The following is a 15,704-nucleotide window of genomic DNA, read 5'->3' on the forward strand; positions in this document are numbered from 1 at the left end:
GAGTTGTGCGGAGTTGTGGAGGACATGGCGGGCTCCAGTGAGGCTAGCAGCGAGTCCTGGAAGGGCCGGTACTACCGGCTGGAGGAAGTGCAGAAGCATAATAACAGCCAGAGCACCTGGTTTATCGTGCACAACCGCATCTACGATGTCACCAAGTTCCTAGACGAGGTCGGTACCCGGGACGGGTGAGCAGGCGGAGAGGCCCGCGGCCGCGCTACTGGGACGCTGCAGGTGCCCCTGTTGCCCCCTTTCGAGCCCCGTGGCGCAGTGCGGGTTTGCCGGCTGCCTCGAGCTGTGGCCGGGCAAGGGCGGGGACTGCCACTCGTAGGCTTTTGTCGGCCTCACCCGGGCCGCGGCTGGCGCCGTGGGTTGCAATACAACCGAGGGTGCTGTCCTCGGTCTGACGCGATAATGCTCTCAGGAAAGGTCTAGGGACGACCCTAGGCCTTGACTGTAGTGGCCGGAGAGAGAGTGGCGGGGTCGGCGGCCATGGGGGACTGGGGGTGGGCTCGGGCTCCAGGAGCTCCGGCGAGCTAGTCTTGGGCAAGAAAACCTCGAGCGTGGCGGACACCACTCGCGTGAAATCGGGTGCTAGGAACAGCTTTTTGCTGTCAACTGCCTTTAGACTTGCTGCTGTTGTAGAACCCTAAGTTCCCCGGAGGCTTTGTGCTCTTGTTGCTGTCTTAATGCACTCAGCGTGGGCATGCAACACGGCGCTGCCGGAGTTGAAACTCTAGTGGAGTTCAGCGATCAGCCAAAAAGGCTTCGGTCTTTAGGGTTTTTTTTTTCTCCATTTAACGATTGATGGTTTTGATCACTTACTGGTGATCATTAGGTCAAGTTAGACGGGGGTTCTCAGCAGCTTGATCTAGTCGAAGATGCCCTTGCTCACTGCATGGGGGTTGGACTAGATGACCTTTAAAGGGCCCTTCCAATCCGAAGGATTCTGTGAACAATTGATGTAGTCATTTATAGTTATGGTTAATAATGAAGCATTTTAGTTATTGGACCAGAACATTCTTCTGTGGAAAATTAAAAAAATGCAGCTACTGAGCAATTTTTGTCACTATTAAATGGACCTCATTAATTTGATTTTTCTCCCTCACTCTTATTATTCCCAATCGACAAAATCTAGCATCCAGTTAGAAAGTGTTACAATAGACTTACATGGATTTCATTGAGAATATGGTTGAGACTGGTAGAGACTTGATGGGGTTAAAACCTCAGTAGTTCTGTAACCCTATCTTGATACTTTTGTGGTTGTAAACACTTGAAATTCATAGTATTAATTTAGTGTTTTGCAAATAAGAGGTTGACAAGCAATCTGTCAAATCCGACATGGATAATATTTTTTCCTCAAGATGTGTGCTGGCACAAATTGTGGGTTTTTTTTTCAGCAAGGTGACTTGTGAAACTGATCTACTAACTCTCCTTGATTATTTTTTCAGTTAGCGCTGTCCTCAGTCTGGTTCATCTTTCTTCCATTGGTTATGCAGGGAAGAGTAATTTAATTATGCCTCTGACCAGCCTTGTTGCCCTTCTCTGGACATGTTCAAGTGTCTCGATGTCCTTCCTAAACTGAGGACGTAACCAGTGCAGAGTACAGGGACACAATGACTTCCCTGCTCCTGCTGGCCACACTATTCCTAATGCAGGCCAGGATGCCATTGGCCTTCTTGGCCACCTGGGCACACTGCTGGCTCATGTTTAGGCAGCTGTCAATCAGCACCCCCAGGTCCCTCTCTGTTTGGCAGCTCTCCAGCCACTCTGACCCCAGCCTGTAGCTCTGCTGTTGCTGTGGCCAAAGTGCAGCACCCAGCACTTGAGCACAAGCCCTATGAGGAGAGGCTGAGGGAGCTGGGATTGTTTAGCCTGGAGAAGAGGAGGCTCAGGGGTGACCTCATTGCTCTCTACAACTACCTGAAGGGTGGTTGTAGCCAGGAGGGGGTTGGTCTCTTCTCTCTAGCAACCAGCACCAGAACAAGAGGACACAGTCTCAAGCTGCACCAGGGGAAGTTTAGGCTAGAGGTGAGGAGAAAGTTCTTCCCTGAGAGAGTCGTTCATCATTGGAATGTGCTGCCCAGGGAGGTGGTGGAGTCGCCTTCCCTGGAGGTGTTCAAGAGGGGACTGGACATGGCACTTGGTGCCATGGTCTAGTCGTGAGGTCTGTGGTGACAGGTTGGAGGTCTCTTCCAACCTTGGTGATACTGTAATTCTAGAACCTTGGAGGAGAATGTAGCTTTTCATGCAGAGTGAGAAACTGAAGGAGCTGTTCTTGGAAACTTGATCAGTTTTAGGTGATACATAATTGTATAATCACTTTCGGATGAGGGGAGAGACTTCCAACAAAAAACCCCCACCAAAACCAAACAACCCCCCCCCCCCCCCCCCCCGAAAATAGGCTTCCTCAAATCTAAGGGAAAAAGGCCCACACTTGACAAAAATCCAGGATCTAATGAGCTTTTGGATTTTAGTTGCACAAACAATCTGAAAGTCTCATCCTTCAGTCTATGTTTATGAAATAGGAAAATATTGAGAGGCACTGCCTTGATCAGATTTCTCCAAAAAAGTGTTCATTTCCAGCTTCAGGACACTTCCTAATTAAGCAACATACTAAAATTTGTCTCTAAACAGGTGAACAGTTGTTTCTTGGACAGCTGTAGGATGTCTGATGCACTCTGAAACACACGGATCAAACTAGTCTCACACTAAGCCGCTTTCAATAGAGTATGGCTGGTTGTGGAGCTGAAATATATGAGCCATGTTCGAGGATAATAACAGAATGAGATTGGATAACTATTTTCAAGAGTACCTAAAATGAGGCTGCACTCCTAATGAAAGCTCTTGCATGTTGTCATGTTCATTGTGTCAGTGATTTTTGGGATGGGGCCCTTGGATTAAAATATTTCATAGGGCTCGTTTTAAAATGCTTTTGATACGTAGTTAGGTTATGAAGTAATGAACTAATTCTTTTGACATTGTCATACACTTGAGGCATTTATGTGACAGATGAGGTGAAATGGGAGCTCAGCTCTTGCTGGTGTCTTCTGGAGTATGGCAAACAATTCTCAGCAAACTGGAGATTGTTAGCTGTTCCAATAGCATTTTTGGTCAAACTCCATTTTACTTCTTGAAGTAGAAAAGCTTAAAGTATTTCAATTAAATGTAGGCTACAAAAATAAAGCCCGTACTACTAAAGAGGATGCATTGCTTGAAGCATCACCTCATTCCTGTGCTTACCAAGTGGCATCAGTTCACTGTGAAGAACTGGGAATGGAATCTGATTTCACCAGTCCCAGTTACAAATTTGACAATCAATCTTTCCAGCCACTGCATTACTCTAGGGAAATGCTTTCTAATTGTTTATGAAGTTAAAAACTTTAGAGTGCTTCAGAGCAAAACACAGCCTGTATGCTCTTATGCATAGTAAGTGAAAGTATCCTGCTTTCACTCCATTACAGTACTTAAAAGGTGTATTTCTTCTGTCCAGCTATTGTCTCTTCATAAATCTTGTAGATCTTTGGTGAAACTTAATTTGTTTTGGAAGAACCATCGACTTCTTAATGCTTGAAGCTAAGATAGTAGGTGATCTGGGGTAGTGATGTACATGTGTTAGGAGTGAGAAGGCCAAAAAGAAGTGGAGGCATTACATACTGTGACCATTTTAGCTTGGTTTCCTAAAGCTAAGATATTTGAAATAAAGATTAAGTGCTGAAAGATTGTGCACTTTGATACCTTATTCTAGGAATTACCAGAGATGACAATTCCAGCAAACTTTTTATTTTGTTTGGGGGTATTGTGGTTTTTGTTTGTGTGTGGGTTTTTGGTTGGTTGGGCTTGGGTTGGTTGAGGGTTTTTTTGTTTGGTTGTGTTTTTAATGGCATATCTCAGGAAAACTTTAGAAGTTGGAAATAGATCTCTGAATTTTATTTGATTTTTTTTGGAAGTATATCCTACAGGAGAGGAAATCCAGAGACCTCAGCTTTTGCTGTGCAGTAGCTAAAAGTTCTGGGCATGCAATACTGTTCCTGAGACCAGAAACTTGTATATCACTGTTTTGATTCAAAGTCTATTGACACCTGTATGACAGAAAATTTGGGAAATAGTTTTGAGTCTTAGTTACAGGAAAATAGCTACTAGAAATCACAGTATCACCAAGGTTGGAAGAGACCTCAAAGATCATCAAGTCCAACCTGTCACCACAGACCTCATGACTAGACCATGGCACCAAGTGCCGCATCCAATCCCCTCTTGAACACCTCCAGGGATGGTGACTCCACCACCTCCCTGGGCAGCACGTTCCAATAACGAATGATTCTCTCTCTGAAGAACTTTCTTCTCACCTCGAGCCTAAACTTCCCCTGGTGCAGCTTGAGACTGTGTCCACTTGTTCTGGTGCTGGTTCCTTGGGAGACGAGATCAACCCCTTCCTGGCTACAACCACCCTTCAGGTAGTTGTAGAGAGCAATGAGGTCTCCCCTGAGCCTCCTCCAGGTTAAACAATCCCAGCTCCCTCAGCCTCTCCTCAGAGGGCTTGTGCTCAAGGCCTCTCACCAGCCTCGTTGCCCTTCTCTGGACATGTTCAAGTGTCTCGATGTCCTTCTTAAACTGAGGGGTCCAGAACTGGACACAGTACTCAAGGTGTGGCCTAACCAATGCAGAGTACAGGGGCACAATGACTTCCCTGCTCTTGCTGGCCACACCATTCTTAATGCAGGCCAGGATGGCATTGGCCCTCTTGGCCACCTGGGCACACTGCTGGCTCATGTTTAGGCAACTGTCATTCAGCACCCCCAGGTCCCTTTCTGTTTGGCAGTTCTCCAGCCACTCCGACCCCAGCCTGTAGCTCTACATGGGGTTGCATGTGTTCTCACAGCATGGCTTTATCTGTCTTGCAGGTAGTTACATTTTTGAGTGGTATTATTTTGAAGTCTCTTGGTGTACTATGTGAACTTTTATTGCAGAGCCTTACTGTCTAAGGATTAAAATACAGTGTTACCACTTCCATAGTCATCTGAAGCATGCAGGAGGGTTTGAAAATGCTTTGAAAAAATAATACTCCTTCATGCTCTTTTATGCAAAACCCTGCAAACTGTAATTGTTTTGTAAGTGGGGAAATGGGTACCCAGCTACTGGGTATTTCTTTTGCAGTTCATCTAAAATCCTGATGATGGTTTTCAAAACCACTCTCTCTAAAGGTATATACTCTCCTAAAATTTTACATGAGTACAGAATTTCTGTCTTGTAACTTAAATAGGTGATGGAAATAACTTACAGGGCTCTTCAGGCTACATGAAAGTGCTGCTAAAACAAACCATAATTAGTCTGTCTGCCTTGCACAATGAAGCTGAGGTTCTCTGAGTATTTCTGGCTCTATCACTGCCCTTTTCTGCTTCTCATTCCCTGTGGTGCGGAAGGCAAAGCTTGAATTTGAGTCTGACACTAATCTCCTTTGCTAATCTCCCTGAAAGTTAAATTCGACCCTAAACTAGATTCCCCTGATACGGGAATGGGGAGGAGGCAGAAACGATGAATTAAGGTAGTTATTCTTTAATACTCTTGAACTGTGACACTGAGAAAGTTGCGTGATTGTAGCAGGGGGTGATAAGAGTTCAGTATGAAGCAATTGCAGACTTCTGACCCAGATGAGAGCAGTGAATTTAACTGCTTACTTGCTTTATCTAAAACTTTCTATTGTGCTGCTCTTAAGAATTAGTCTGCACTAAGCACCAGTGCTGGCTTTGTGCAGACTTCTGTTACATGTGCAACCTAAATATCACATATTAGGGAAGTCCTGAGAATGAGCTAGAGTAGCTTAATTTACCAGCAAAAGCTTTTTCTTTTCCCCTGAGCCCCAATTTTGCCAGCAAACTCACTAATTATTTGTATCAGCAGAATTTCTGTTTGAGTCATTACATGTATAGTCTTGTGGCCTTCAGTTGCAGGATCTATGCAGAGGCTCTTCATAAAAGCAGAAATTCTGGTAACAAAGCTTTGTTTACCATGCAGAAGTGTGAACAAAGGCCTTGTAGAAACAAACTTTGAGAACCCTGGAAAATGCTCAGCTTTTGATAGAAAGGCCATTTCTTGACTTTGAGACACTACAGTTGCTCCCTTTCATTAGAGAAGGTCACTTGTGTTTCATGCTAGTTTGCAGAGGGTTTGTGAGTGTGCATTTTCAAGTAGAGGTGCCATCTAAAAGGGATCACCTTCAAAGTATTTCTATGCATGTAGACTAGGTTACTAGTAACATCTGCTAGAGGACTTAAGTTAGGACCTCTATATGTGATTCTTTCAACCTTAGTCTTCTTGATGTAGGGGGCTCAAAAATACCATCAATGTCCAGCTATGGTAGCAGAGTTCAGGTGAACTTGTCCCCTTCAGCTAATGTGTGATAGCCACAGAGAGGGTTGGTCCTGGTCACTGTGGTGATTCTAATGTGGGTTTGAAGATAGAGGCATCAGTTACTAATTAACCCAAAAGTTAATCCTGCAGAGAAAAATTGGAGTGCCTCAGTGAAGTTGCTCAATTGTTTTGTAGTGGCAAAAGGGAGGAATTTTGGAATGAGTTAGTATATGATTATTTTGCAGTCAGCAATCTGCAAGTAGTTTTTGTTAGAGTGCTCTGTGAAGTAGCTTTAGTGTATATGCTGGTAGGTATCCAGTTTGTTAGTGAAATTTTTGGGGGAGCTAGTGTAAACCATGTGATCTTGACAACTTGCTGGAGTAACTAATGTTTTAGCTAATGTTATTATCTGTGTATCAGTAGGGTTCGGGTTCATTGCAGCACATATTAGTTAAAAGCCTTTTGCTACTTGTTGATGGTTTGTTAAGCATGTTTTTCCAGGATTTTTGCCTTATCTTCTGTTGAAGAGGCTACATATAGATGTGTTTTTTTTTCCTGCCCCCCCCCCCCCCCCCCATTTTGGGGAGTGCAATTCTTTAGCATGGTATTAAAAAACAAACTCCCCAAACAAATAACCAAAAAAAAGGCAAACCCAACAACAAACATACACACAAAGGAAAAATCAATCAACCAACCAACGACCAGCAGAAACAAACAAACAAACAAAACCCCAAGCCCTAGGTTGCTGAAGGAATTCCTGGAAGACTTAGTTATGGCAGTATCTGGGAGAGCCTGTTAGACCCAAGTTCAGTTGCTTGAATGTACTTTGTTTCAAGGCATTGAACTTGAGTGCTCCCTCGACTTTTGTTCAGTTCTTTCAGTGAAAAACTAGCAGAATTTACTCAAGGGCAGGATTTTGGAGTGCATGGCATATTTGCCTGTCTGCTTGCATAATCTTTACTCTGCATGCACTGTCTTAACCTTTTTTGGCTCAGCTGCTGTGCCTAATCTATCATTGCTTAACCTTGCTTTTGCTTAGTCATGGTAGGGATCCCTTACCGTTCGAGCTGAGGTGTCTTGGCTCTTTGGAAAAAGCGCTGGGTTGATTTGGTTTTTTGTAGGCTTTTTTGTTGGTGTATTTGGGGTTTGGTTTGGTTTGTTTTCTCAAAGCTGTTACATTATTTAAATAAAAGAATGCCTTTAATGCAAAGATCCTTGTTTTAGAGCTTAAGTACTGCTGGTAACAGGTAGTAATTGTATCTCCTATGTCTGTATGAACAAATCTTGGTTTAGTTTGAAGGCAAGAATTGATGGTAGGTTTGTATGGTAAATTTGAAGTAAATGCTAACTTGAATTGTCTAGAGCAATAGAAATGTTTGTGCCATTTCTTTCCTAAGTGTACCATCACTGGTTAGGCCACACCTTGAGTACTGTGTCCAGTTCTGGGCCCCTCAGTTTAAGAAAGCTATTGAGACACTTGAATGTGTCCAGAGAAGGGCAATGAGGCTGACGAGAGGTCTGGAGCACAAGCCCTGTGAGGAGAGGCTGAGGGAGCTGGGGTTGTTTAGCCTGGAGAAGAGGAGGCTCAGGGGAGACCTTCTTGCTCTCTACAACTACCTGAAGGGTGGTTGTAGCCAGGTGTTAGCCAGGTGGGGGTTAGTCTTTCCTCCCAAGGAACCAGCACCAGAACAAGTGGACACAGTCTCAAGCTGCACCAGGGGAAGTTTAGGCTTAAGGTGAGGAGAAAGTTCTTCACAGAAAGTTATAGGCCATTGGAATATGCTGCCCAGGGAGGTGGTGGAGTCACCATCCCTGGAGGTGTTCAAAAGGGGACTGGATGTGGCACTTGAAGCCATGGTTTAGTTAGTCATGAGGTGTTGGGTGACAGGTTGGACTTGATGATCTCTGAGGTCTTTTCCAACCTTATTAATTCTATGATCTCCATTGAGCTATACTTCAGCCAATATGACTTGAAATAGAAACTTAGCCTGTTACCATAATTTTAGCCCCTGTAGTCAGAAACATTAAAAAATTGAGTTGAGCCTCCAAAGCCTTATTTTCTCTGACACTTTTAAGTGTTAGAACTTACTTAATGATTGCCTTAATTCAAGGCAGCAGTAATAAAGTGTTTCCAGCTTGCTAACATAATAATTGCTGGTGTTTATATAAAAGTTGAGTGGTGAATTTTTATGGCATGTTACTTACCTGTTACGTGAATGAGTAACTTGAAGCTGAGAAAATCCACTGAGCTAGAAGATGTGATATATCTTGCAGTATGCACAGACAGTTGATAGTTATTTGATGGATGGATATGTGGAAATGCATACAATCCTGAAAGTACATCCTGAGGAAGACTAAAAGTCAATGGAGAGCAGGGATTTAAGTTAAGGGAATGATGATGAGTTGAGGTATTAGGAGATACCAGGAAGCAAGTTTTCTACATCTCAAGGGTTATACCAGCAATGGAGTTTGGGGATTCCACAGTGTCCTAAATCAAATTGCCTTTCCAATGTCTCGTGTGAGATTTCAGTTGTGCTTAAGCAGTTTCAAAGTAGCAGGCTTACTAGAATCATACAGTTGCTTCTTTTGGAAAGGACCCTTGAAGGTCCAGGTCCAACCTCCATTTGAAAATAAAACTAACTTGAAGGTCATGGTCCCTAGTGCCTGTCTAGGCATCCTCAAAGGATGAGGATTCTATTTGCTCCCTTGCCAACTTGTTTCAGTGCTTAATTGCTCTTGTGAATAGTTTTTTTGTTGTATCTACCCCATATGTTCTTCCTACAGCTTACACCTTTAGGCTTTTATTGCTTTGTGTAGTTGCTTGGGTAAAAACACCCATTTTCTGCAGAAGTGAGAACATGGAATGTAACTTCAGATAATAGTTGGGCTATTAAAATCTGACTGATTTCCATAATGTTCTGAATGCTGTAACTGCTATGGGTAATGACTCTTGCTGCTCTATCACTCCTTGGTTTTTGCTTCAGAGAATACATAAAGCACTCTAGTTACTGAGAGAGATTTGTCTCCTCTAAGATGTCCAGCAGCTCTCCTTTGCAAGGACTTTTTCCTATTTTTAGAACTGTAGAAATTAAGAATTTTGATTTTTAGAATGTGAAATGATCTTTAGTAACAAACTCATTAAAAATTGCAGCACCCAGGTGGTGAAGAGGTCCTCAGGGAGCAAGCTGGAGGAGATGCTACTGAGAACTTTGAAGATGTTGGCCATTCCAAAGATGCAAGGGCACTGTCAGAAACTTTTATTATTGGAGAACTTCACCCGGTGAGTATGAGAGTAGCAGACCTTATAGCTTACTATTGTCTTCTTGTGCCTAGTTATTTCTCTGCAAATTACTTCATAAATAAATGAACACAGCTGGGGTTTTTTACATGCTAGCCCTGTAGCTGGACCTGGACTAGAGGTAGGTTCACCTGATGTGAAGGGATTTAATTAGTGTAGCATAAGGTTGGTCAGATCTAAACGTTTGCTGCTTTGAAATATTTTACAGCTTAGTTCTTGAAAAAACAGAATATGGAATCATGCCATTTCCAGTGTGCCATGTGAGCTTTATCATGATACCATAAAACCTCTGAAGTGACTGACAGTGTCAGAATATTTGCACCTTACAACCCTATGTCAGTATGTAGAGGGACTCCTAATACCTGCTTTAGTTCTTCCATCATTGTAAACACACATGCCAGGCCTCCCTCTGTATCTAAAAGTACAATCCTGCCTCTTCATGTATCTATTTAAAAAAAGGTTTCTGTAAGCATCTTGCTTCTAGTTTGTTGCTCTTTCTTGCTTTCTGGCTTCTCCTGTGTTGTTCCCTATATGTAGCTGTCAGGGTTATGATCAGCTTCCACTGCATAATCTGTCACCTTATCTTTTCTATATTCTTAACATTTCCTTTAGTTCTAACAAGCATCTTTCTGCTGTCTCAAGCTTTGAAAAGTTTATTTCTAGCTACAAAGCTGCTGCCTTGACTTGCTTCACATAGGCCTTATTTAAGCTCTCCCACATTCAAGGCCTTATTTAAGGTCCCCTGCCTCTTTTCTATCTATTTTGTGCATGTTTTGTCTTGTATTGTAAATACAATTGTCTTGAGTAGTCTATTTCACAGTAGGAGTCCTGATCTTGTATCTGTCTTAGCTACTCTTAATAAATATTTTCACTTCTCCCAATACAAAACAATTGAGCTCTGATGCACATTTGTATCCTTGCAGTCTTACCTATTTCAGATGGCATTTGATGCCAGTAAAGTTATTCTTAACCAGGCAAACAGTCCAGTTCTGCTTTGTGTGACAAGTGCCAGTTTTCATTTTATCTGAAACAAACAGATTGACAGTGCTGTATTTGCACATTGCATATTGATGATCCAGAGTTTGGGGTTTTTTTTATGAATGGGACTATTTGAAGTAAAACTGCATGAGTTTGTGAAACTTCCATAGAATTTGGGACCTTTGTGCTGGACATTGGACTGAAACTAGTTAGGTGACTTTACCCAGTAACATGAGTAGATGAGGTACAAATAGAATCATACAATTGTAATCAGTGTATAAGCTAAGGTCAAATGTACTGCTTAGAGACAAGGGAAATGCAAAAACACAGGCACACAAGAAATAAATAAGGTTTCATTTCTTTCATTATATTTGGAAGTATTATTTAAGGAAGTCATCTTGTTTATGGTAGCTTGAGCTGTCGTACACTGACATCTGCTCTTTTGCAAGTCTGTTTCCTAGGTGAAAATAGTTACACATTTCCAGAATAAATTGCAAATCAAATTCAGTGACAAAGGTTTCTCTAATGCTTTGGGGTTTAGACTAAATGTTTCTTTCTTATTCCCTGCAGGATGACAGAGGAAAGCTTCAGAAACCAACAGTAAGTGTATCTTGAATTGACTGTTTCTTTTAAGTATTTCAGTCAGTGTCTGTTTGTAAATGAGATATCCTCAGAGGCAAAAGTAATTCACACTTGATTTAAGTGTTTCAGTTCATAAATCTCTTAAATCTGTTGCAGCAGCTTCAACTTTTTTTTTTCTGTTAGCTGTTTTCATCCACAGTTTCAAACCAAGAGGTTACTAAGCAGTACACTATAGCAAAAGGGTGAGCCTAGAGTCAGACAGTGATTTTCAAGTATTCAGTTTAAGGAATAAAAATCAATTGATAGACAGAATGGATTAAACTAAGTGTTTTATGGGGGGAAAAATGTGATGATAACAATACATTGGAAACACGAGTAGACAAGGAATGTAGAGGCATTAATTGCTGTGTATTACAGATCAGTTCATTAGCAATCAGGAGCCTTTCTCAAGGTGAAAATTGTGTTGGCTTCCTGGTTGTCTCAGTAGATTTTCATCAGTGTCCTGTCAATGCAGTATTGCCCTTCTTTCCCACCCCCACCCCATCTTTAATAAGCAGAGTTGTATTGGGACTCAGTTATCAAACTTGTAAAATTCAATGTCCCTTAAGGAAGCAAGTGCATCAGGGATTAATTTGCAAAGGTGCTGCTGCTGTGTGTATAGAAGATATTTGCTTGGGACTGGCTTAACAGTGTAGCAGGGCACTTAGGAAATAGTTGAAGATTATTTTTAAGTGGAATTCAGTAGGAATAGGATCTTGATGTTTGAGACATTGCTTTTAAGAAATGATCACTTCTGTGAGATCCTCCAATAATGCAAATAAGTTAAAGACATTTTTTAAATATATATATATATATGTTCTGAAATTGTTTTCTTTCTCAGTCATTCAGGACTGGTACTGGTACACTAATAAATACAAGAAATGGACTGGTAACTGGAATTCAAAGCTTCATACCAAGAACAGTGTCTGGGTTTGGGTTTTTTTAGGTGTGGTTTGTTGGTTGGTGGGGTTGTTTTTGTTGTTTTGTTTTTAATTCAGAGCACTTCACACTTAAGCTGTAAGAGCAGCAACCATAAATGCAACTGAGAAATAGACTGCCCAGTGCAAGTGGTGTACAATCTCTTGATAAAAGCCACATGAACTCACTGAAGTGCTTAGAATGTTAGTTTGACCAAAGCATGGTCAGCTGAGAGTTAAGATGTATTGCAGTTGCTTTTTACTGCAGTCCTGTTTGGCATATTTGGTTGTTTTAGTGCTGGTTGTAGTTTTCTACACTATGTGTGTGCTTTCCATCATGCCACAAGGAAGCCGGAACACTTTTCTCCAGCTTGATGTGTGGGTGTAACTGATAAGACTGCACTCTGGATGGGTGACATGTGACAGCTTAGACCCTTTGCCCTAGCTATCTAGGAGCTGCCAAAAGGCCTTGTGCTTTCAGATGGTTTTCTTATCCTTTCCACTATATTTAAAGTACCCTTAGTGTAGCTGTCAAGAGTTCTGGTGTTTAAAAGCAGGTTTTGATGTGCTGGGCCACATTTCTCTTGCTCTCTTGGTGTGGGGGGAGCCATCCCCTGGCCCTGAATGTGGCGAGTGTTGTAGAAGGTGTTAGACTTGATAATGTAGATGTAAAATGTTCCAGGCTGCTTGTATTTGGGATTAGCTTTTCACAGAGGTGCTCACAAAACCAGAGGAGAGTAAGACTCAGGGATTACATCTATAAAATGTGGTATTTGTCACTTGCAAACCTGTGCTTGAAAAAGGGACCTGTTTGAACCTATGAGAGAATATTAGGAATCTCCAGTTCTTTAAAAGAATTGCAAATATTTTGATACTGAAGCAATTTTTCAGTGCTGGTTCTTGTACCACTAAATGTAAGCACAGCTTAGTGCTTGGATCTTTTAAAAGCACTTGGGTCACGTGCAATTACTACTACTCAGATTTAATCCTCATAAAATTTGCACATACACCCAACTGGGCTTTGATCTTGTAGTGTTGCTTTTTCTGTGGAAACTGAACAAGAAACTGAAATCAGTATTGGAAGCACCTATAATGATTTGACTATTTCTTAAGCCATCTGAAACACAAAAAAATCTGAGTTTAGTGGGCCATGCAGGTGTAAGGTAACAGCTTTCTTCATGTAGATTTGGTACAAGAAATGATTGTGTATTAATTCAGAGTTCAGGCAAGTAAGGGATCTCTTAGATGCCTTAAAAGCAAACTTTTCAAATGTAACCTGAGGTTGAAATTAGTGTTATGGAAAGCTTGCAGCACAGTTTTCCTTGTGGTGATTTTTGTTTGTTTGTTTTTTTAATTAGTTTTTAATACAGTGCTAATTATATAAACTCCTTCTAATACAGCAGTCTGTTATAGGAGTTCTGAGCAAATGCCTTCTAAATGTACTGAGTTGTTTGTAAATTGGTATCACTTAATGAGCTCTGTGAATTTGAGGGGCTGGCTAAGATGGAGGTGGGTGTCTGCCTGATGTAAATATCTGTCTATGCTTTACTTTCCAGGAAACACTTATTACCACCGTTGAGTCTACTTCCAGGTATAGTATGAAACCTGATGTCAAACCAGATTTCTCATGAGAATGTTTCTGAAGCTTAGAAAGCTGAATAGCTTTCATCTGCTGGAAGCTTAAATGTGAGAGGATGGTGCATGAAGGTTTCTGTTCAATGTGAAGATCAAGTTGGCACCTGTGTACTACTTCACAAGCGTGTTAGCTTACTACCTAGATTTTTTGTTCCCTTCCCATTGGTATGTGTCAGTACCAAATGCTTTATGGTGCACAAGCCTTCATTTCTGCAGCCTGTCAGGTGAATAGAAGACACTTGGTGCTGTTACTGACTTTTTACTGAGACAGACACATCACTTTTGCTATAACTGTGGCATTTCAGGGAAGTAATGGGGGTTATGCCTGTAAGGAGTGTCCTAGGCTGGGACACACTTTGGAACACTGCTGAATCGAACTTTATGAAGTTACACCCTGCTGACAGTTGCCTATTGCTGAAACCTCAGAGGACTGCTCATGCTCCTTTTGGTGTGGAGCTTGGGTGCCTGATAGTGTCATGTGATGCTGCTACTTAAATGGCTTTTGAATGAGTGATATTCTGGGCAGTTTGCCATGACTTTAGATATGTCTTAGATTCTTCTCTAGTAAGCAAACTTCTTGTAAGCTGTAGTACAAAGCCTTGACAATTTCTCTTGGCTAGAGTATTGCTGGCCAGCCCAGGTGTTCTGTTGATCTCATTTTGAAGTATTTGCTCAAGGAAGGAGGAAGGACTTCTTTAAGCAATTTTGTTCTGGTTTTGATGGGGTTTTTTGGTTGGTTGTGTTCTTGTTTTGTTTGTTTGGGCTGGTTTGTTTGTTTGTTTTTGTGGTGAGTTTTTTTTTGGGGGCTGGGGTTGTTTGATTTTTCTTTAAACTTGCTGATTGTTACTTCCTAAACTACAGTTTCAAAAACTTCCCTTTTAGTCCATGGACCAGCTGGCTGATCCCAGCAATAGCAGCAATCATCGTGGCCCTGATGTATCGTTCCTACATGTCAGAGTAAGTGCCTTACTGAACTAATGCAAGAAGAGGCTGATCTGGGAGAGAACGTAAGCAATCCTGCCCCAAAAGCCTGATGTCTGAAGAAAGGCTCAGTTTTCTGGGAAAAAAAAAAAAAGTTGAATGATTCTCTTCTGTTGTGCACTTTTCTTAATGTTGCCTTCTTATTTGCTGTTCTGAAGTAATAAAAAGGTAGCATTTCTCTTTTTGTATAACAATTTTACTCGAATTATTTGATAACTGTATTGGTTTCTGTGTTAGAATATTGTTTTGTATGTAACACTGATCCTGGTTATTTCTCTTTAATCTGTAATGGGATCCATAGGATTCACTTTACATACACATTTTACAGCTTTAAATGACTACCAAAACTGTGTACATGTGTTTGTCCGTGTACACAACTTTACTTAAAATCATAGTGTCTCCTTAAATGTAGTACATTTGAATTAAATGCTAATTAATTATAGTGGAAAAAGCTTTGTGGAGTAGTAGTTTATAGGTGCCTCTAAGTGCTTGGGCTCTACCAATCAGGCTAATGAGCTGATTCTTATTTTATTCTTTTCCTCTTGACATCTTGTTTGGTGGTTGTTGTAGATACTTCTACAAGCAAACTGTTCTGTTAGGCCCCTATTGAAAAGTTCAGGTGAAACATGAAACCCAATGTTTGGCCCAGTTATGTCTGTCTCAGTTTTGTGACAAGTAGGTGTTTTTTTTTCCCCCTGATACTAAATACTGTTCTTGCCAAGCACTCAGGTGACCCTAGAATTTGTTCTGGAACTTTTAGACTTTTATAAAATCTTCATCTTTACTATGTACATTCTGAGAGGGGAAAACCCGCTACATGGAATGTGGTTCTGACTCTGTGGTGACTTTTTTTGCTGGTAAATACAACATAACTGAAAGTTTGCATTTTGTGGGGAACATTTTTGGGCAATGTAAATGGTCATGAATAA

The 15,704-nt window shown here is 41.4% G+C and overlaps 1 protein-coding gene across 1 annotated transcript; it reads left to right on the forward strand.

Moving 5' to 3' along the window:
- On the forward strand, positions 1-15,448 carry LOC104302220 (cytochrome b5). Its single transcript, XM_009902710.2, has 5 exons — positions 1-168; positions 9,497-9,625; positions 11,192-11,221; positions 13,716-13,750; positions 14,677-15,448. Exons 1-5 carry the CDS (start codon positions 25-27, stop codon positions 14,753-14,755), a joined length of 417 nt encoding a protein of 138 aa, XP_009901012.1. The 5' UTR covers positions 1-24; the 3' UTR covers positions 14,756-15,448.
- Positions 15,449-15,704: the final 256 nt, after the last annotated feature.

Source organism: Dryobates pubescens, chromosome 9 (genome assembly GCF_014839835.1).
Source record: "Dryobates pubescens isolate bDryPub1 chromosome 9, bDryPub1.pri, whole genome shotgun sequence".
Classification (NCBI taxonomy): domain Eukaryota; kingdom Metazoa; phylum Chordata; class Aves; order Piciformes; family Picidae; genus Dryobates; species Dryobates pubescens.